Source organism: Vigna umbellata, chromosome 2, assembly GCF_029865625.1.
Source record: "Vigna umbellata cultivar VRB3 chromosome 2, Vumbellata_1.0, whole genome shotgun sequence".
NCBI classification, from domain to species: Eukaryota; Viridiplantae; Streptophyta; class Magnoliopsida; order Fabales; family Fabaceae; genus Vigna; species Vigna umbellata.
The window spans coordinates 1,427,092-1,451,350 of NC_142166.1; the positions used below are offsets into that span (position 1 = coordinate 1,427,092).

General features: G+C 32.5%; 1 protein-coding gene across 1 annotated transcript; it reads right to left on the reverse strand.

The window, feature by feature from the left end:
- Positions 1 to 7,397: 7,397 nt before the first annotated feature.
- LOC148203144 (uncharacterized) lies at positions 7,398 to 22,861 on the reverse strand. Its single transcript, XM_088106893.1, has 12 exons — positions 20,008 to 22,861; positions 18,430 to 18,684; positions 17,704 to 18,180; positions 17,175 to 17,257; positions 11,928 to 13,981; positions 11,587 to 11,837; positions 10,615 to 10,793; positions 9,735 to 10,410; positions 9,176 to 9,288; positions 8,635 to 8,916; positions 7,932 to 8,235; positions 7,398 to 7,852 (listed from the first exon to the last, which is right to left on the reverse strand). The coding sequence occupies exons 1-12, from the start codon at positions 22,859 to 22,861 to the stop codon at positions 7,398 to 7,400; spliced, it is 7,983 nt and encodes a 2,660-aa protein (XP_087963019.1).
- Positions 22,862 to 24,259: the final 1,398 nt, after the last annotated feature.

The following is a 24,259-nucleotide window of genomic DNA, read 5'->3' on the forward strand; positions in this document are numbered from 1 at the left end:
TTAATTTTGTTTTTCAAATTGTCCAAAAGCAATCTTATAGTAAAATTTTAAAAAATTGTAAATGAAAAAACATTTTGTTCTTGTTTATTTCTCTTTTTTTAAAAAAAAAAAATTCCCCTCCTCCACGCAAAAATTCAAATTCAAATGTGAGTATACTTAAATGGCAAACAAATTTTCAGCCATTCTCAAAATTATACGTAAAACTTAGCAATATAATTATCAATATAAGGATCATTTTTTTAAGTTTTGAAGCAATTCGTTGAAGACTATACAATTTAGGTAATGAAATATAACCTAATTCAATAAAATAAGATTCATATGGAATCGCTGAGTTTAAAGGAATCTAATTAGACGTAAAAAATCAGATTTTATATGGAAATTGAGGCTAGCATGATAAACTTCGAGTTGAATATGTTATTGGTTTATAAATATGTGACGGAATGAGTCTTGATTTATTACAATCTTTTTTCCATAAATAATATCTTAAAGATGGGATTAAAAATTAAAATATATTATTTATCAGAATATAAATACATTTTATTTATAATTCAAATACTCAATTATTAATTAAAAATCATTATAAATTAATTCAAATTTAGTCACATATTTATAAAGTCATTACTTTAACTTATTATTTTTTTGAAATATCTTTTAAAGTAACTAACTTTAAATAAAAATAATAATCATAGATCTAATGATATTATTATTGTATTTACACATTTATAAATTATCTAATAATAAAAAAACACTAGGAAAATAATGTATAATGGAGCTTTATTTTCGACGGTTTTTAATAAAACTGCAGTGAATTTAGTCTTTTTCTTTTAAATTATATTTTTGGTGGTTTTGTGCTAAACCGCCCATAATATGTTAAAATATATTCCCCATATCCTAGGTTCCTCTATTTCTTCTTCCTCTCCTGTTTCCTTCTTCACTCTGCATTCACGATTTACCATCTCAAGGCTTCCCTCTATTTCTTCTTCCTCATTTCCCATTTTCCTCTTCACTTTGCCTTCACAATTAATCATTTTCTTCTACACCAGTTGTCCAATTGATATTTTGCTCTCCACCTCGCATTCATCGTTCAAGATTTTCTTCTTCACTCCACTTTTCAACTTATGGATTTGTGCTTCTTCTTCACGATTTGACGGTTTGCAGTTTGAAGCTCGCACCAAAGATATTGTGGAGGCCGATGTTCGGGGATTCAAAGGTTTGCAGCATGCTTTCCTATTTGCTTTCTTCTTCATTTTGCTGTCTTCGCTTACGAGAAAACGAATAGTGGGAAGACTTACACGATGAGAGGCTCGAAAGCTAAACCTGGAGTCATTCCTCTCGCTGCTAAGGATTTGTTTTGAATCATTCAACAAGTAACCACTCCTTACTTTCATTTTTTTGTGTGACAAAACCAGTAACAAGAGTTGAAAAGTGACACAAAGCCATTGAAATTGAATTCTAATTGATATAAACAATGTTTGGATACAGTTCTTTATACAATTCAAGCTAGAAGAGCTTTGGGGCTTCTGTGTTCCGAGCAAACTCTTAAGTTAAATCGGGCAACTTCATAAAAGTTAAGTGCAGAAGTTCAATTCACTTATTTTTTTGTGTCTTGTATAGATATAGATATTTATATAGAAGTTTATTTAAACTAGGCCAAAAAGATAGAACTTTAGACCTTATAGACTCTGCTATTATATTATATTATATTATATGTGTGTTTATATATTAATGAGATAGATATAAAACAGTGACAAAGGCATAATCCCAAAACCCCAAAGGAAGAGAGGGATGATGTAACAAAGTAAGGCCTAATTCAACAATATGTCTATGTTTCCGTTCAATGCACAAGTGTATGAGATTCAGGACAAAATTAAGCAATACAGTTGCACTTCTCATCCTGGCTTCTTTGTTAGCGTTCGTTCTGTGGATGGTTTTCAAGGAGGCGAAGAAGATATCATAATAATTTCAACTGTAAGGTTTAATAAGAGTGTTTTTAATGCAGATATTGCCTTTGGGTAGTAGGAAATGCAGCTACTTTAGTGAGCAGTGACTCTGTATGGAGAAAGCTTGTTCTGGATGCAAACTTTAAGAATCTGATTCACGCTTTAACTCAGTTAAGAAGTTTTGAGAAGAACAAAATGAAAAATTAGAGTTTGATCAATGGTTGTGTAGGGCATCTCAATGACCTGGTTGGTAAATAACTGATAGGGTGTATATCTTCTACTGTTATGGTAATTGTCATGTTCTTAGGTGTATGGACTAGTAATGTCTAAAGTTAGGATAGCCAGAACTGTTTAGCTAGACTATGGTATGCATGCTACTAATCTCTCTTGAATAAGAATCAAAATAAAATAATCTCAGTCTCTAAGAGCTAATTTACAGTAACGTGAACTTTGACAGTTAAAGAAAAAGGCATAATCGTGAAACTAATTTGATCATAATCTCATTTTATTATAATCAAAAACTAAAAGAAAAATAATTTGTACATATTTCCGATGATTTTTACAAACTTGGTTGGTTCTGACAGTTTTCTCAAAACCTCTACAAATATTGACGGTTTTTGAAGAACTCTCACTAATATTGTGATTTTTCCAAACCTCCGGTTTTTGTTAAACCTTCACTAATATCGGAGGTTTCTGCTAAACTCCGTTAATACCAATGGTTTTCTCAAAACCTTTAAAAATTGTGACGATTTTTCAAAAAATTATCAGTAGTTATTTAGCGACTCAACTTTTTCCAGAAGTTTTCCAAACCGTGGATAATGTATCTTCCAAAGGTTAAAACCGTCGAAAACAAAAAAAATAACCCTCAAAAAGATTGTAGATTTTTGTAGTAAATACTTCTAAAATATTTAATTTTCAAATAAATGATATTATGAAATTTAAATTTTGACCACGCCCAACAAAAAATCGTCAAGTTTCCTTTTCTTTAAAATTTAACTTTTACAATGTATATATAATTATAAACATAAGAAAAAAAGTTAAGGATATGTAAACATATATAATATTAAAATTTAGATTTAATTTTCATAACATACTTAAATCTTAACAATAGTTTCACTCTAGAGAAGGCATAAATTTGAGCAAGTAATCACGGGTGAGAAATTATGGAAAATTAAAATTTAAGAAATGAGAAAGCTTGAATCACTTACCTCTTTGTTTAGAATATTGATGCTATATGTAATGTAGAATAATGGGTGATTTGGTTAGAAAGAGGCTTCAAAGTCTGCTACAAGAAACAGTATCATTGATTTAGAACATTGAATATATGAAATAAAGAAACTAGGATTTCAGCAAAAATATGAAACCTTACCTCTTTATAATATTATCGCTAAGACTTCTGAATTATATATTTGTATATGATCCAAATGTTGAGTACAGTTGCTGCGGTGAAATGAAGAACAATTAGGACATGAACGTGTGAAGGATATCATGCAAAGGTAACCTTGTATTCGAACAAAAATGAAGACAGATCATCTTTTATTCTTTTCCAAAATGTTTGAAGAAATAGATAATGAAGGGTAAAATAAGATATGTTCGATAGCAAACCTTTTCATCGTTTTTTACCATGAGATAAATTTATTTATATTATCAAGACTATCACAAATGTCTAAATAATACTTCATAAATCAATAATTATATTTATTCATAGCAAATAATATGTATTTCATAATACTTAACATTACATCTAATGATAACTACTATATCATAAAATTTTGATAATTTGTTTTTATCACATTTCACTTACAAATAATTACACACCACACTACATATATATGCACATAATTAAATATCATAGATAAGATATCATGAAAAAAATATTACTTAAGCAAGAATGACTTGTTTGAGTGAAAATTTAATAAACCAAAAGTCATTAAACTCAATATAACTAAAATAACAAATTATTTAATCTCAAACTTTACTATATCATTTTGACTCATATTCAAACTTGTTTTGAACTAAAAGTATCTCTTAAGCTTCACCAAATTATCAATTCTAATGTGTCATGTGAAACAATTATTCAATGTAAAAATTAAATCCAAAATATTACATATATACAACAAATAAATTAATAAATTGTAAAATAAAACTAATTTCCCTTAAGTTAATTTTTGTAAACTCTAAACAAAGAATGAGGAAAACTATAGAAGTTAGGGTAATGAAATACAACCTAATTTATAAAAATAAGATTTATATGGAATTGCTAAGTTTAATAGAATCCAGTTAGATGTAAAAATTATATTTTATGTGGAAATTGAGCCTTGGACAGCTAAAAAATTGTGAGTTGAATATGTTGTTGGTTTTAATGATGGAACGAGACCTATTTTGATAAATACTATATGTGATGGGATGAGTCTTTATTTATTATAATCCTTTTTTTATAAACAATAATCATAACGATGAGATTAAAAAAATAAAATATATTGTTTTTCAAAATATAAATACAATTTATTTATAATTAATATACTTAATTTTTAATTAAAAAATATTATGGATTATTTTAAACTTAATCACATAAATTTATATTCATTTATTATTTTTAAGTTTAATTATATATAATATCTATTAAATAAAAATATAAAGTTAAGGAAGTAATGTCATCTAATTGACTATGATAAAAACATAATATTTTCCATTTAAGATTTGAATTAATATGAAAGATTAAAACCAAATAGGAAATTAAAAAAAAATATGAGAAAGCTTAATCCGCAACCTCTTTGTTTAGAATATTGATGCTATGTAAGGACAGTAATGGGTGACTTGATCAGAAAGAGACTTCAAAGTCTGCTACAGAAGATTGAATATCTGATCTAAAGAAATTTGCAACAAGAATTTTGAGCAAAAATATGAAACCTTACCTCTTTAAAATATTGTCGATCGATACAGAAGATTTGAATTATATATTTGTCAAGATTGGTGAGTTTATGATCTGAATGTTGAGTACTATATGAGTTGCTATGGTGAAATGAAGGACAATTATAGGACATGGACATGCGAATGAAGAAAACATGAAGATAGATGGTCTTTTATTCTTTTCAAAAATGTTTCAGATTCCTTGAGTGCAAGGAAAGAAAATTAAATTGAAACTGTTAAAAAACAGAAATTCTCTGCAGACATTATTGAAAAATGAAAGGAAGAATTTGGCAATCCCTAGTTTGAAGTTATGCCTAAAGTGTTTGAAGTAACTTGTGTGATTCTTCACTAATTTCTGGAAATTGTTGAGCATCCACGAATTTTGCAAATGAAAGGCAACTTGGATTCTCGTAAAAATTCCTTAACTTGTAACCACTCAGAACAAAGGTGAGAATAACGATGGCAGTTTACAAAGTTTACTGTCAACTTAACAAGGGAATTCAAGAATTGACCTCGTTTAATGTTTCATGAATTAAACTGTTTCTAGTTTCAAGCAAATACATAAAAGATAAAGGGGAAAATATATATGAAACCATGCTTCAAGTGTTTGCTATCTCATTCTTAGAAGAGTTGCAAATAAGACTAAATGTATGTCTAGGAAGAAACATCAAAGCATAAAAGAAAAGTGTTTGCTAATCACAAAAATGTTAGTCAATTAAAAGTTTCATTCTTATTTTCAATAGATTGATCTCGAAACCACAGATCCAAACATCAAATAATCAATTGATAATAATGAAAAACAATCATGCTTAAGAAATGTAATATTGGAAACGTACCTGACCTACTGTTCACAATAGATACTGATGGAATTGAAATGCTTTTAGGAGAAACTTTGACTTGGTTAGATTCAAAATGTCGATGCTCGTCTTCCTCAACAATTTCATTTGTTTCTTCATGGTGTGCTGGTGGAAGAACATCCTCAATTATTTGTTCTATCATATTGCAACTTCTAATCTCAAGCCTTTTCAATTGGATAGGTCTCGTGTAATACTGGCTGAGAATACATGTTTTAATTCGTCATATTTATACAACTTCACTTGTTGAAGATTCTGGAAAATTTTGGATTGCATAGAATGCTCAATCGTGAATTGATCTTCACTTGTTGAACAACTTTATGACATAGTTTAAGGAAGTTCTTTGTCTTAAGAGATGGAGGTCCATCTTTGGTCCTTTGTCTTCCTAGTTCCTCAATATTCTGTGCATCACAAATGAAAAAGAAATGTTCATGTATCTTAAAGTTATAGCGTGGAAAAGTAGTTGTTTCATAATAAACATAATGTGTTGGTACAATAATAGTTTGAGCAAATTTAGTGGTTATCATTGTTTCTCTGGTATGGAAAACCAATATCATTTGTTGATTCTTCGTGTACCATTTTTTATTTGAAATATTGAATAAGCATAACAAGAATTAGTGTTTACACCAGGAAATCTGTTTACAACAATCCTAGTAATTTTTAAATTTAAAAGCAAATGTGTTTTATGCGAGGGAGTTACCATACAAGATTGAGAAGGAGTTCTCACCTCAAACAAAAGTTGGTATTACAAGTTTCTCTTATGTTGGAATTTTTCCAATACTGTTTGCCTACATTTCATTACCACTCTTCACAATGCCAAAAGTTATCTTGATTGATTAGCAAGTTAAGTTTCATTACAGCTATTTCATTTTCTTCATTCTCTGTATTTAGTTTACTAATATATCATCTTTCAAAAGATTAAAATAAAATATATAAATACCTCACTCATGTTTGGAGAAGAAATGACGGGCAAATTTACTTCAATCATTATTCACTTTTTTTGTCTAATTTTTTAAACTCTTCGTATTTCACCTTCAAATCATGCTTGAGTTGATCACTCTTGGACCGACCATTCTTGTCGATCAATATGGTCGATCACCTTAGCCAATCATCTTGACCAATCACATTGGCCGATCACCCTGATTGATTATTCTTGTTGATCTTGATCGCTCTCATCGATCAACTTGATTGAGTAACAGACGGACCGATTGCAGAATAAAAATTAGACTAACACTTAGTCAATGATAATCATAAATCAACCAATGCTAATGCTAATTAAGGTCTAAGGTATGATTGTTTAGACACATGCATTATATAGTATTTAATATTCTCCTGATCGATGACTTTAGCTGCAGGTGCCATCCAAGCAGTTTTGGAGCTAGGGAAGACCATGAAGACCGAATGGAGAAAAAAATGGAAACGATACAAGCAATTGAAAGTACTAAACCGGCCCTACCGAAATAGTTGTTATCATTGAATACTGCAAAACATAATAATGATGAAATCTTGTACAAATATTGATTTATTGTACTTCTTAAATATTCAGAAACATAAACAACTTCTCGTCGCAAATAAAAGTACATTCTGAAACTATAACACTCATTCTTAAAAGAATTGCATATAATGCCAAATCTAATTCAAAGGAGTAACATAAAACAGATAAAACTAAAGGGTTTTGGCTAGAAATCTCAGATCACAGAAAGTCGAAACATTTTGCTTGGGCATCAAGAAAGTCATTAAGACTCCTAAGTTCTTTCTTTATGTTGTCTGGTTCCCAAGTTAAATGATCATGTCTCTTAAGAAGCTCATTGATTCGCACCTTTGCATGGTCCAACTTAGGATCCCTTCCCAAAACACGTTGACGCATTTCATCAACCCAAGACCTCTCAAATCCAAGTTGAACAGCTTCATCACACAGTTTAAGGAACTCTTTTTCTTTATCAGGATTAACACTACCAACACTTTCACTTCGAAGAAACAACAACATATCTGTCAATGTTTTCAACATCAAAGCTTGAAAGCGATCGCTAAACTTCTCACAAGCTTTCCAAAGATGTGGATATGCTGATATTGCCTCCACTAACAAAGAAATTTGTGAATCATTGAGATCGGCAAAATGCTTACACTCTTCCAATCTTGTACGAATATCTGTAGAAGCTGTAAAAAGTTTGAGAAGTAGGTGACAAATATATATAAGATGGAGAGGAGACAAGAAAAGAGCTATAACCTGGAGTAACCACAACGTCATTATTGGAAACAATTCCTACTTCGTCTCTTTTATCCAACAAGTTCACCTCTTCTTGGGGTTTGAAATTTTTATAAGGTGTTATTTCTGTCTTGTCTTCATTCATCTCATTATCTTGTTTAACAACCTGGGAATCTTGTATGAGTATATTTGCACCGCTTGACTTGTGAATAGTAACACCACTAACCAAGCTAATGTTATCTCCACCAATTGGAAAGGTTTTAATTGTAGCTCCCTCTGTTGCAGCTCCACCTCTGCTCCTTTCTCTTCCTATTTCCTCAATATTCTATTCATCACCAATGGAAAAGTAATGTTTGTGTATATTTAAAGTTATAACTTTTAAAAACATTTGTTTCATAATGTATATCATGTGTTGGTACCACAATAATTTGACCAATTTTAACGGTTACCATATTTACAAGTAAAAGTATTTTATGCAAAGGAGTTACCATACAAGTTTGAGACGAACTTCTTACCTCTGAAACAGAAGTTGGTATTGCAGGTTTATCCGATGTCGTAGTTTTTCCCAAGTTGTCTGTCTCTATTTCATCAGTACGCTTTTCAACGCCAAAAGTTATGTTGATTGATTAGTAAGTAAAGTTTGGTTGTCGTTGTTTTAATTTCTTCCATCATGTAGTTGAATAATGTATCATTTTCAGAAGATTAAAAGAAAATATGCAAATACCTCATTCATGTTTGGAGATGAAATGTCTGGAAAGTTTTGCTCCATAGCTTCTGGGTCTGATGTCATTTCACTTTTTCTGTCTATTTTTTGGAACTCTTCTATTTCCGACACTGGCGCTTTGGTTTCGATTTTGTTATGTTGACCCACCATTTCAACTTTGCTCTCCAACATAGATTGATTGTTATCACTGACTTGTGAAGAAAATGGTTTAATTTGAGATATAGATGGATCTTCACGGTTCATTTGGAGGGGAGAAGTGTTTTTTGGCGTAGGATCCATTTCCTGCCGAAAACAATTGATCGTAAAAAGTTAGGACTACTTTTTGTGATTGATAGCCTCCAGACTAATTTATTTCCTTGAGTTGTTGTAGTATATAAATCAACCATTCATTTTTTGTAAATTTTTAAAAAAAATGAGAATATTTAGTTTGTGTAACGTTATTTTAGTTAAGCAATTAGTGGTATATACTAAAGTTTAATGTCATTATTATTACGATATTAAATTTCACTTGGTTAACTTGAATAGGTTGGCGGGTTCTGACCTGTAAAGAAGGCAACTCAGTAGAATTGTTGCTCCTAGAAACTTCATCTAATTTCTTTATTTCCTCCATCAGTGACCAAATTTGCCAGTGAGGAATTGTAGAATTTTCCAAAGCTGTAGTTCAAGCATATAGTTAAGGACTTCGTTTAACAATGAAACAAAGCAAACACAGAAATCAACGCACCCTCAACATTCCATGAATAATCATTATATGGTCACAATTAAAAATAATTAAATGGAAAACAAAATAACGTGTAGAAAACTATAAATACAAGTGATTATTTGTACAAATGTTTGGTTCAAAATTTGAATGAAACATGTAATTTGTTCGTATTTTCTTTAGGTGGAAGAAAGAAACATAAATCATTTGGTTATTAAGGGTAGTTATTTGAAATGTAGTTGTGCTCTAATTCTATAAGCAAATAAAGATGTTGGCTGAAGATTTCAGATTTCACAGCTACATTGAACACATTTAGCGAAATCACCATTAGTCGTTTATATATAAAGCTTCCATCGTAATATGTAATGTTTGCAACAACATGTCCATTCATAGTATTTACCTTCCAAAAGAAGATTTTGTTGGAGCTCCTGAGGAGTAATTGTTGAAGTCAATGAGAGTTTTGGACAATTGCGGATAATGCGATGCTTCACATTTAAAAATATACTCTCTTGTTGAAAATTTAAAAGATGCATAAATATTATAACTTTCAGTTGTGGAAGTTCAACTTTGGTCTTTCCTGTCTCATCGTATTCGCATGCAATAAAGTCTTGTAGTTTAGTGGCTTCCTTTATTATTAGAATCTTCAAGTTGGAAAGATCATTGGATGCAGATACAGAGGTGAAACATTTCATCTTATGGCATTGTTTAATAATCAATGATTCTAGTTTGGGGAAGCATGGTTGAATAAACCTTTTATCCTCCAAATCCTCTTCAATTATCTGTCTTAATTCCTTGCATTCACTTACTTCCAGATAATTTAACTCTGGTAGGGATCTCAACATAGACTGAGGAAATATTACTTCCAATTTTTGACAGTCTTGTATTATTAATGAGTTGAGATGTTGGAGGGTAAATGAGTTATTAGTAGCCACCCAAATATGAGTCAATTCAGGTAGACTTATCAACTTCAAATATTCTAACTTTAAACTGACTTGTTGTCCCACCATCCATTCTCCATTGTTGGCATTTCTCATGCGCAGAGTTTGCTGGGTGAGAAAATGGTTCTTAATATTCAACTCTGTCATTCTTTGAGCAATGACATATGTGAAGAGACATGTTACTTGCTTGCAATCTTCTATACATAGTTTCTTTAATTTTTCGAAAGACCCATTGACAGGTGTTGCAAATATATCTTGCATCGAGTCACAATTCCAAATAAATATACTTTTCAAATTTGAGAACATTGAAAGATCTTTTTCAAATTCATGCTCATCTTCAACCATGTTTTTCTTTCTTTTCACTCTTTCAGGAGTTACTATATGCTTCAAACCATCACAGTTATATATTTTCAATTCTTCCAATGAAGTTAAGGTCTTAGCTACAGATTTCGTAAACAATGACTCCAACATTGGACATGAATCTATCTTAAGATCTGTCAGGCTAGAGAGAGAAAATGATCCTGAAAAAACAATATTATAAATAACAAAAATGTTAGTCAATTAAAAATTTCATTCTTATTTTAAATACATTGATCTCTACAAACTAAAATCACAAATCCAAACATCAAATAATCAGCTAATAATAATAACGATGAAACCACTTCACATTTTCACCATCCTTTTTTCTTTTAATAATTTCATATTTAATTACTGTTTTAATCTCTATTTACAATAATTCCATCTTAATTTCCTATATTTTAATATAGTATATTTTTTAATGTGTAAAGATACCATTTGTATTTTATTTTACTCATCAAGGTAATATATATAAACTGAAAGATATGTTCCAAAATAGATAGATTAAAAGAGAAAATTTTCTAACCAAAGCGATCGATTGAGTAAATAGTTTATAATTTTATATGGAAAATTAATATTTAAAATTCGAATTCAAATATATTTCCCTTTTCTCTTACTACGTCACAAATATCATATATAATGTTTTAACAATTAATTTTCTTATATTTTTCATGTATTCATAATATTAATGGAAGAAAACCCAAAACTTATCCCACAAATTTATCTAAACGACTACATTAAAATATAAGTGTAAGGTAAGAAACATATATACTTATTCGATAAATTTCAAACAAAAATCTTAATTGAATTCTTAAGGAATGGAGCCAGTTTTAATTGGTTAATAGATTCAGGGAATTAATCGATAAAATTAAATTATAAATAGCTATTACCAAAATTTTAATTGAATTTGAAGAAAAGAATAAGATTCTTAAGAGATATGTAATATGGAAAAGGTACCTGAGGAGTTACTCTGCACATCTTCTACAATTTCATTTGTTTCTTCGCAGTGTGCTGGTGGAAGAACTTCCTCAATTATTTGTTCTAGCGTATAGCAATTTGAAATAGTAAGTGTTTTCAACTGAGTTAAACCTCCTGTGATATTGGCTGAGAATACATGTTTTAATTCTTTACATCTAAATATGCTCACTTCTTGAAGATTCTGGAAAATTTTGAATTGCATGGAATGCCCAATTGTAAATTGATCTTCATTTTCTTTTGTTTTGTCATCATCAACTATTATATGCTTCAATTTATTACAATTCATTATGCCTAATATTTTCAACTCTGTCGTTCGTTGAGCAATGACATATGTGAAGAGACATGTTAATTGTTCGCAATCTTTTATAAATAGAAACTCTAATTTTTCAAAAGACCCATTGGCAGGTAGACAACCATACCATAAAGTTTTTAGATTTTTCATGCGGATGATCTCCATATAACGTAACTTGGAGAAAATATTTCCCATCTTACTCAAATAATTGCTAGTGTCAACCAAACACTCTATTTCTTCACAATAACGTATCTTGAGTTCTTCCAACTCATTCATACCTTCTTCAATTTCAAATATATCAGGCATCATATTTTTTGCACCTCCTTTAATATTTCCTACAAATAGTTCTTTTACTTTTTTGGCCAAACCTTTAATAACCTCATTGAATATGTCAAAATAATTAATTCCTAAAGTTCTCTCACAAGAGAAAAACTCTTGAAATCTATAATGAGTATGAAAATTATATTCTAATATAATTCCATACCTTTGCAGCTTTTGGGGGACACTAAATGAGTTAGAGAATTTAACACTTTCTTCCTTTCGATCATTCCAGTAGTCTTTAAAAATATACAATTCTTCTAGAAATGGGATTCTTTTGATCTCTTCAAAAATATTGCTTTCAATGTCACAACTAATAAACTCTAACAACTTCAAGTTTGTAAGTGTTGTGAGTGCAACATCAATTTGCAAGTCAAGGAACGAAGGCAATGAACAACGATGAAACGAAAGACTTTGTAGTTTATTCATATCTCTCACAAATGAAATGTCTCTCAAATTCCATTTTTGAAGGATCAGACAATGGAGATTTGTTAATGATTTGAAAGACGTTGTTGACAACTGCAACCGATCGTCGTTTTTATTGGTAATAATCAAAACTCTAAGTTTTCCCATTCTTTCAAAAATTCCATCAGATACTTCTGATTTTGTTTGTATAGTTAAAAATTCAAGATTGGAACAATCCACATCATCTGGAAATTTCACACACCATAGATATCTTATCGAACCTTGCTCCAAACTTACATCCTTTTCCACTTCACACTTGATCATCTTATTTTCGTTCTTTGCTATCCAATGGGCTACATCACGAACCAAGTCATGCATTTTGACACGTTCATCATCCGCCTGCAACAATAAACAAGAACTTACAAGATTGATTTTGGCTACAGTCACTTCAGTCCTTGCCGCTTCATATGTTTCAACTTCTTCAGCCACACCTAACCCTATTGCACATCTTATTAAACATTCCACTGGAATCTCATAATCTTTGGGGAATACAGAACACAATAGGAAAAGTGATTTAGCTTCTTCAGTATCTAGATTATCGTAGCTCAACTGCAGACACTTATAGGGATCTTGCAAACCCCTACGGATATTGATCGGCTTAGAACTTTTCAATTTATTCAACGCATTACGCCATATCGCCTCTTGTTTTCCCTTCAAGCTACTAGCAACAGCTACAATGGCAACAGGCAATCCTTTACATTCATTTGATATTGATTTTGCCAAATGCTTTATGTTTTCAGGAGTGCCATTCGACATAAGTGCTTTGTTTTGGAAGAGAGTCCACGCTTCTTCATCAGTTAAGATGCGTAGATAAATCTTTTTTTGACAATCCATTAAAGTACAAACATCTTCGGATCTAGTGGTAATGAGAATCTTGCAGCCTTTATGGTATTCAGATGAGGGAATCCCTATGCTACCAAAATCAAGTTTTTCCCACACATCATCTAGAATCATAAGAATCTTTATTTCCTGGGTTAATCTCATGCACAAGCGATGGGATCTTTCCATTTCTTGGCTTTCTGGAAATGTATATTGCAATGAACTTGCAATTTTGTCTTGAATCCTTGAAACTTCTACTATACTAGATACAGAAACAAAAATAACTGTGTCAAAAAGGTTCTGAGCTTCTGCTATCTTCTTAACTTCCATTACTAATGTGGTTTTACCACAGCCCCCCATCCCGTATAACCCAATCATTGTAACCCCATCATCTTTCAGTGCTTCCATAAGTTGATCAGAAGCATATTTTCTACTATCAAAATTCATAGATTTTCCATTCATCTCTGCAGGAGCCACTTCCTTTGAACGATAAAGTATATAGAAAAGGAGCATCTCAATAAGTTAGTTCTTTTAGAATAATAATAGCTATAAATGAAAAGACTGTTTTTCAAATAATGAATTGAGTCTCAGTAAAATTTGTCGAATTTTAGTTAAGCAATTAGTGGTATATACTAAAGTTTAATGTCATTATTATTATTATGATATTGAATTTCACTTGGTATACTTGTGTATAGTAGGAGAAAGACAGTTACATAACTTAACTGTCTAGGCAGTTAAGGGGTTAGGGGGTTGGTTGAGGATACCTTGTATATAAGGGAGATTAGTTGTAAGTGGAGGGGAGTTTTTTGGAGTATTATTGTTTTGCGGGAACTCTTGTAGTTCTTTGGAGAGAGGTTAAGCTCTCGGGTTACGTTGTAACACCATTCTTGTTGATTCTTTTCAATAAAAGAAGGTTGTATAATTCAGAGTACCTGTTCGGTGTTGTGTTTCTGGTGCTATTCATAGGTTCTTGATTAAAAGAACCTATCATTTGGTCCGACCTGTCGGATCGGAGTGGGGGTGAAGGAAATTGCGGTTGATAGAATGAAGGCGCAGATAGGGGAGCTACGACCAGATTATGCAGCAATACGCCAAAATTATGATGCAATACGCCAAGATTTGCAAGAAATAATGAGGATGATGGGGGCGCGGGCTCACAACAACGACGAACAATCAGGTGGAAGTCAGGCTTACGTCAAAGGGAACCAGCGACGGTGCGAGGAGGATATTGGAGGGAGAGTGGGTGGCGATTACGGTGGGACCCAAACCCACAATCACTGTGGCGATCACCAGGAGGTGCAAAATCAATGGCGGAAAAGGGTTGAATTAACCGCTTTCGAAGGGTTGGACCCGTTAAACTGGATCAATAGGGCGGAGAGGGTTTTCGAGCTTCAAGGAGTAGCGGAGGAGGAGAAAGTGCAGTTCGCGGACATAAGAATGGAGGGCAGCGCGGGCTACTGGTTCAGAGCCTGGAAGGAGAAAGCCAAGAACCGTTCCTGGGATGGCTTGAAGGAGGCCCTGGTGATAAGGTTTGGAACCATTGTTGAGCGTTTGGCGGCATCGAAACAGGTGGCGACAGGGGAAGAGTATGTTCAGGGAGGCGAAAAGGTAAGGAAAGGGAGCGGGATAGAAGACGAGTCATCTGAGGGACGAACGAGCGGTCAATGGACACAGTGCGAGGCCGATCGCTATAACACAGGCCGATCGAGGGTTGTCGAGTGGTCTGAGGTCAAGCGCAATATCCCAGGTGAGGTTGCCGAGCGGTCCGAGATAGAAATAGACCTGAAGCAAACGGAGTTGTCCACTCTCTCGGCTGGTGGCCCTATTCAGTCAAAAGCGATGAAGCTGCATGGTTCGATAGATAAAGAGCCGAACGGTATAAATATAGTGGGAAGAGAGCTGAACGGTATAAAGATAGTGGGAATTGAGCCGAACGGTAGAAGAGGACTGTTGGATCCAAATGTGAGAAGACCGGAACCGAACGTGAGGGGACTGCCAGAACAGAATGGAAGAGGACGGGAGGAACTGAACGGTCTTATAGCTACAGTAAAAGGCCGAACGGTTTTACACTCAAAACGGTCTCCTAGTCATCATTGGTTGAACGGCCTTACCATTAGAAGGAAGGATGAAGAGGGAAAGATGGATGTTACCACATCGGGAGGCGATAACAGGGGAAGAATGGTCAGAAACTTACCTTATCCAGAGTTTCTGAAGAGGCGGGAAGAAGGAAGGTGTTTCCGATGCGGTGGACCATTCGCTCCGGGTCATCGATGTGCGGAGAAGAACTTAAGGGTCCTGTTACTAGCGGAGGACGAGGAGGAGGAATGGGAGGAAAATGTTAACCTGGAAGCAAAAACCCTGGAGCTGTCGGCATGTTCGGCGGAGGGGCTGACGCCTTCTAAGACCCTGAAGTTTACCGGATTGATAGGGGAGAGAAGAGTGGTAGTCTTGATCGACAGTGGGGCCAGCCACAATTTCATTAGCCAGAACGTGGTGGAGGAATTGAAGCTGCCGGTGACCGAGACGTCGTCATACACCGTGAGCCTAGGTGATGGCCATCGCCGAACGACGAGTGGGCGTTGCGAGAAAGTGAGGATACGTTTGGGGAACACCACTGTCGAGGAGGATTTTTACGTGTTTGAACTTGGAGGAGTAGATGTCATCTTGGGTATTGCTTGGTTGGCCAAATTGGGAGAGGTCGTGTTGAACTGGAGAGAGATGTCCATGAGATATGTAGTGGGGGGTGATAAAGTGGAGATAAAAGGGGAACCAGCTTTATGCCGCCAGCTGGTGGAACCTAAGGCCTTGATGAAGATGCTGGATGCTGACTCATGGATATTAATATGGGAGATGGAGGTAGTGGAGCAAGGGTCTAGCGGTGAGGTGACAGATGATTTGACCGTGCAGCAGAAAATGGAATTCAGAGCAGTGTGGCAGTTCCATTCACGTGTGTTCCTGGAGAGAAAAGGGCTGCCTTCCCGACGTAGTTTGGAGCACAAAATTCTGCTGAAAGGAGAAAGCTCAATAAATGTTAGGCCATACAGATACCCATATCTCTTGAAGGAGGAAATAGAAAAACAAGGTGTTGGATAGGAGGCAGAGGCAGAGGCAGAGGCAGAGGCAGAGTGGGGAAGAGACAATACCACAGGTGTTGATCGAGGGCAAGAAGGGGGTCGAGAGGGAGCTACTTGGGAAGATGTAGCAACTATTCAGGAACAATACCCTGAATTCAACCTTGGGGACAAGGTTGTTTCGGAGGAGGGTGGTATTGTTAGACCTCTACTTGTGTATAGTAGGAGAAAGACAGTTACATAACTTAACTGTCTAGGCAGTTAAGGGGTTAGGGGGTTGGTTGAGGATACCTTGTATATAAGGGAGATTAGTTGTAAGTGGAGGGGAGTTTTTTGGAGTATTATTGTTTTGCGGGAACTCTTGTAGTTCTTTGGAGAGAGGTTAAGCTCTCGGGTTACGTTGTAACACCATTCTTGTTGATTCTTTTCAATAAAAGAAGGCTGTATAATTCAGAGTACCTGTTCGGTGTTGTGTTTCTGGTGCTATTCATAGGTTCTTGATTAAAAGAACCTATCAGGTATATACTAAAGTTTAATGTCATTATTATTATTATGATATTGAATTTCACTTGGTTAACTTGAATAGGTTGGCGGGTTCTGACCTGTAAAGAAACTTCATCTAATTTCTCTATTTTCTCCACCAGTGACCGAATTTGCCAGTCAGGAATTGTAGAATTTTCCAAAGCTGTAGTTCAAGCATATAGTTAAGGACTTCGTTTAACAATGAAACAAAGCAAACACAGAAATCAACGCACCCTCAACATTCCATGAATAATCATTATATCGTCACAACTAAAAGTAATTAAATGGAAAAGAAAATAACATGCAGACAATTATAAATACAAGTGATTATTTGTACAAATGTTTGGTTCAAAATTTGAATGAAACATGTAATTTGTTCGTATTTTCTTTAGGTGGAAGAAAGAAACATAAATCATTTGGTTATTAAGGGTAGTTATTTGAAATGTAGTTGTGCTCTAATTCTATAAGCAAATAAAGATGTTGGCTGAAGATTTCAGATTTCACAGCTACATTGAACACATTTAGCAAAATCACCATTAGTCGTTTATATATAAAGCTTCCATCGTAATATGTAATGTTTGCAACAACATGTCCATTCATAGTATTTACCTTCCAAAAGATGATTTTGTTCGAGCTCATGAGGTGGAGTTGTTGAAGTCAAAGAGAGTTTTGGACAATTGCGGATAATGCGATGCTTCACATTTAAAAATATACTCTCTTGTTGAAAATTTAAAAGATGCATAAATATTATAACTTTCAGTTGTGGAAGTTCAACTTTGGTCTTTCCTGTCTCATCGTATTCGCATGCAATAAAGTCTTGTAGTTCAGTGGCTTCCTTTATTATTAGAATCTTCAAGTTGGAAAGATCATTGGGGGAAAATACAGAGGTGAAACATTTCAACTTATGGCATTGTTGAATAAACAATGATTCTAGTTTGGGGAAGCATGGTTGAATAAACCTTTTATCCTCCAAATCCTCTTCAATTATCTGTCTTAATTCCTCGCATTCACTTACTTTTAGATAATTCAACTCCGGTAGACATCTCAACATAGACTGAGGAAATATTACTTCTAATTTTTCACACCCTTTTACTGTTAACGAGTTGAGATGCTGGAGAGTAAATGAGTTATTGGTAGTCACCCAAATACGAGTCATTTTAGGTAGACGAATCAACTCCAAATATTCTAACTTTAAACTGACTTGTTGTCCCATCATCCAATCTCCATTGTTAGCATTGCTCATGCTTAGAGTTTGTTGGGTGGGAAAATGGTTTTGAATATTCACCACGCCTCCAATAAAAGGCGTTGCGAATATATCTTGCATCGAGTCACAACCCCAAATAGTTACGCTTTTCAAACTTGAGAACATTGAAAGATGACTTTTAAATTCATGCTCATCTTCAACCATGTTTTTCTTTTTATTTCTTTTGACTCTTGCAGGAGTTACTATATGTTTCAAACCATTACACTTATATATTGTCAATTGTTCCAATGAAGTTAAGGTCTTTGCTACAGATGTCGTAAACAATGACTCCAACATTGGGCATGAAGATATCTCAAGATATGTCAGGCTAGATAGAGAAAACGATCCTGAAAAAAAATTATAAATAACAAAAATGTTATTCAATTAGGACTCTCATTCTTATTTTCAATACATTGATCTCGATGAACTAAAACCACAAACTCAAACATCCAATAATCAACTCATAATGATGAAAAATAATTATCCCATATAATTTTATTATCTCACTTCACATTTTCATCATCTATTACTTTTAATAATTTTATATTTAATTACCTTTTTAATCTCTATATTTACACCAACTTCGTCTTAATTTTAGTTCCTATCTCTAAAATTGTATCATTTTTCATATGTAAAATTGTATCTTTTTTCAGATGTAAAGATACTATTTATGATTTATTTTATTCGTAAGATTATATATATATTATGTTGTTATATTAGATTATATTATGTCTTATTTCTGAAGTTTAATGGAAAGAATCACTTCAAAAAGATTAAACGATCTCAAAAGTTAAATTTAGTCATTATATATATGTTATTTCTGGAGTTTAATAGAAAGAATGACTTCAAAAAATTAAACGGTTTCAAAAGTTGAATTTAGTGATTTCTTTTTCATGTTTTATTATATTTGTATTCTGTTTTAACAAAAAGTTTCTCCTCTCCATGTAGGAATTTTTTCACTTAATAACTAGAGTAAACTATTTAATGTTAACTATACTTTTTTAATAAATTATACTTATATTTTTATTTTTCAAAATAATAATACATATTTATATTTGTGATATATATTTACATTTATGTGATATATATTATAAAAATAAAATGATCATAAAAAATAATTTTTTATATTTTAAAAGAAAAAGTAAAGAAAAGAAAAAATAATATTAAATGAATTTAAAAACTTTATACATGTCAAACTATATTTTTTTATATATAATAATATACGTTTTCTAGATTCTACATAAACCTTTCATTTATTAAGGAAAAAAAGTTTTTTACACCACAATTCATATATAACATACATTCTACATATTTATTTTTTAATTACACTTTATATTTTAATAAAATATTAATTTATTTGAGTTTTGAGTGAGAGTGTAAAGAATATGGATGTCAGCATATTAATACTCTTAAAAATATTATATTGTCAGTTTTTTAAAATATTATAATTATATATCTAATAAGGAGATTATTGCAATTATGAAAAAAAAATATAATTTAAGAATAAGAGGAATAATAATTATTGTGAACGGTTTTTGGAAATAATTTAGTTGCTTTTTCATTTTTCTTACGTGTGGTTTCCATATGGATTTATTTAATTATTTGAGCGTAAATTTTATTGAATTTGCAAAACAACATAAGGTGCTTATAATGTAATATGGGAAAGGTACCTGAGGTATTGTTCACAGTAGATACTGATGGAATTGAAATGCTTGTAGGAGAAACTTTGACTTGGTTAGATTCAAAATGCTGCTCATCTTCCTCAACAATTTCATTTGTTTCTTTATGGTCTGCTGACTCAATTATTTGTTCTAGCATATTACAATATTCAATCTGAAGCCTTTTCAATTGAGACAGGTCTCCTATAATACTGGATGAGAATACATGTTTTAATTCTCCACATGCATATACCTCCACTTCTTGAAGATTTTGGAAAATTTTGGATTGCTCGGAATGTTCAACTGTACTTTTTTTTGTTTTGTCATCATCAGCTACTATATGCTTCAATATGGAACAGTCTTTTATGTGTAATATTTTTAACTCCCTCATACATTGAGCAATGACATATGTCAAGAGACATGTTAATTGTTCGCAATATGTTATAGATAGCTTCTCTAATTTTTCAAAAGACTCATTAGCAGGTAGACAACCATGCCATAAAGTTTTTAGATGTTTCATGTCCATGATCTCCATGTAACGTAACTTGGAGAAAATATTTCCCATCTTACTCAAATGATTGCTAGTGTCAATCAAACACTCTATTTCTTCACACTCACCTATCATCAGTTCTTTCAACTCATTCATACCTTCTTCAATTTCAAATATATCAGGCATCATATTTTTTGCACCTCCTTTAATATTTGCTACATATAGCTCTTTTGCTTTTTTGGCCAAATCTTTAATAACCTCATTTGATATGTCAAAATAATTAATTCCTAAAGTTCTCTCATAAGAGAAAAACTCTTGAAATCTATGAGTATAAAAATTATAATCTAATATAATTCCATACCTTTGCAGCTTTTGGGGGACACTAAATGAGTTAGAGAATTTAACATTTTCTTCCTTTCGATCACTCCAGTAGTCTTTAAAAATATACAATTCTTCTAGAAATGGGATTCTTTTGATCTCTTCAAAAATATTGCTTTCAGTGTCACAACTTTTAAACTCTAACAACTTCAAGTTTGTAAGTGTTCTGAGTGCAACATCAGTTTGCAAGTCAAGGAACGAAGGCAATGAACAAAGATGAAACGAAAGACTTTGCAGTTTATTCATATCTCTCACAAATGAAATGTCTCTCAAATTCCATTTTTGAAGGATCAGACAATGGAGATTTGTTAATGATTTGAAAGACGTTGTTGACAACTGCAACCTATCGTCGTTTTTATTGGTAATAATCAAAACTCTAAGTTTTCCCAGTCTTTCAAAAATTCCATCAGATACTTCTGATTTTGTTTGTATAGTTAAAAATTCAAGATTGGAACAATCCACATCATCTGGAAATTTCACACACCATAGATATCTTATCGAACCTTGCTCCAAACTTACATCCTTTTCCACTTCACACTTGATCATCTTATTTTCGTTCTTTGCTATCCAATGGGCTACATCACAAACAAAGTCATGCATTTTGACACGTTCATCATCCGCCTGCAACAATAAACAAGAACTTACAAGCTTGATTTTGGCTGCAGTCACTTCAGCCCTTGCCGCTTCATATGTTTCAACTTCTCCAGCCACACCTAACCCTATTGCACATCTTATTAAACATTCCACTGGAATCTCATAATCTTTGGGGAATACAGAACACAATAGGAAAAGTGATTTAGCTTCTTCAGTATCTAGATTATCGTAGCTCAACTGTAGACACTTATAGGGATCTTGCAAACCCCTACCGATATTGATCGGCTTAGAACTTTTCAATTTATTCAACGCATTACGCCATATCGCCTCTTGTTTTCCCTTCAAGCTACTAGCAGCAGCTACAATGGCAACAGGCAATCCTTTACATTCATTTGATATTGATTTTGCCAAATGCTTTATGTTTTTAGGAGTGTGTTCAGATATCAGTGCTTTGTTTTGGAAGAGAGTCCACGCTTCTTCATCAGTTAAGATGCGTAGATAAATCTTTTTTTGACAATCCATTAAAGTACAAACATCTTCGGATCTAGTGGTAATGAGAATCTTGCAGCCTTTATGGTATTCAGATGAGAGAATCCCTATGCTACCAAAATCAAGTTTTTCCCACACATCATCTAGAATCATAAGAATTTTTTTCTCCTGCATTAGTCTCATGCACAACCGTTGAGATCTTTCTATTTCTTGGCTTTCTGGAAGTGGAAACTTTAATGAACTTGCAATTTTTTCTTGAATCCTTGAAACTTCTACCGTACTAGACACATGAACAAAAATAATTGTGTCAAAAAGGTGCTCAGCTTCTGCTATCTTCTTAACTTCCATTGCTAATGTGGTTTTACCACAACCCCCCATCCCGTATAACCCAATCATTGTAACCCCATCATCTTTCAGTGCTTCCATAAGTTGATCAGAAGCATGTTTTCTACTATCAAAATTCATAGATTTTTCTGTAAGATCAGAAGTGTTTGAAGGAATTGAGGCAATGCGTTCAAGTTGTATATATTGTTTACCTTCTTGAATGATCTTTTGAAGGTCTGCTTTTTTAATTGCCAACTTTTTTCCTAAACGGTATCGCCAAATCCAATTTGGACAGTATCCAAAAAAACAACTCTTTTTGGCATTTGTCTCTTTAAGCAAAGAATTCACATATTCTAAATCAATGTTTGCATTCTTCAACCATTTATCAATAACATCATCAGTCTTTAAAGTTTGCCTTCGAGCATGTATGACACAATCTTCTACATTCTTTATCGTTTCGACCAAGTTGTCTTCTTCTTTTTGAAGCTCTTTAGCAAAACTATTAAAGCAAAAGGAGTATTGTGATTGATTAATAGCCCCACACGCCACATCTTTTAAAACTCCAGACAAAAATCCATTCAGAATGTCCATCTATTCACTTTACTGGATTCAGCTTAAATAACCTGATAATACAAATATAAGATAAAATAAACATAATGAGTTTTGTACCCAATTAAGAATCAACTTTAGATTAAAGATTAATTTTGTTTTTCAAATTGTCCAAAAGCAATCTTATAGTAAAATTTTAAAAATTTATAAATGAAAAAACATTTTGTTCTTGTTTATCTCTTTTTTTTAAAAAAAAAAAAATTCCCCTCCTCCACGCAAAAATTCAAATTCAAATGTGAGTATACTTAAATGGCAAACAAATTTTCAGCCACTCTATAAGTACAAATTTTTATTAGTAAAACAACAGGCTAATTTCTCAAAAGTATACGTAAAACTTACCGATATAATTATCAATATAAGGATATTTTTTTAAGTTTTGAAGCAATTCGTTGAAGACTATACAAGTTAGGTAATGAAATATAACCTAATTCAATAAAATAAGATTCATATGGAATCGCTGAGTTTAAAGGGATCTAATTAGACGTTAAAAATCAGATTTTATGTGGAAATTGAGGCTAGCATGACTAATAAACTTCGAGTTGAATATGTTGTTGGTTTATAAATATGTGACGGAATGAGTCTTGATTTATTACAATCTTTTTTTCATAAATAATATCTTAAAGATGGGATTAAAAATTAAAATATATTATTTATCAAAATATAAATACATTTTATTTATAATTCAAATACTCAATTATTAATTAAAAATCATTATAAATTAATTCAAACTTAGTCACATATTTATAAAGTCATTACTTTAACTTATTATTTTTTTGAAATATCTTTTAAAGTAACTAACTTTAAATAAAAATAATAATCATAGATCTAATGATATTATTATTGTATTTACACATTTATAAATTATCTAATAATAAAAAAACACTAGGAAAATAATGTATAATAGAGCTTTATTTTCGACGGTTTTTAATAAAACTGCAGTGAATTTAGTCTTTTTCTTTTAAATTATATTTTTGGTGGTTTTGTGCTAAACCGCCCATAATATGTTAAAATATATTCCCCATATCCTAGGTTCCTCTATTTCTTCTTCCTCTCCTGTTTCCTTCTTCACTCTGCATTCACGATTTACCATCTCAAGGCTTCCCTCTATTTCTTCTTCCTCATTTTCCATTTTCCTCTTCACTTTGCCTTCACAATTAATCATTTTCTTCTACACCAGTTGTCCAATTGATATTTTGCTCTCCACCTCGCATTCATCGTTCAAGATTTTCTTCTTCACTCCACTTTTCGACTTATGGATTTGTGCTTCTTCTTCACGATTTGACGGTTTGCAGTTTGAAGCTCGTACCAAAGATATTGTGGAGGCCGAAGTTCGGGGATTCAAAGGTTTGCAGCATGCTTTCCTATTTGCTTTCTTCTTCA

What these genes read in the sequence shown, in the direction of transcription:
- LOC148203144 (XM_088106893.1), bottom strand. Translation starts at nt 22,861, where the DNA reads ATGGACATTCTGAATGGATTTTTGTCTGGAGTTTTAAAAGATGTGGCG. An exon ending in CATCTCCAAACATGAATGAG is followed by an intron (nt 8,236 to 8,634) that starts GTATTTGCATAT and finishes GGTGATGAATAG; the next exon opens with AATATTGAGGAAATAGGAAG. An exon ending in TGACGTTGTGGTTACTCCAG is followed by an intron (nt 7,853 to 7,931) that starts GTTATAGCTCTT and finishes CAGCTTCTACAG; the next exon opens with ATATTCGTACAAGATTGGAA.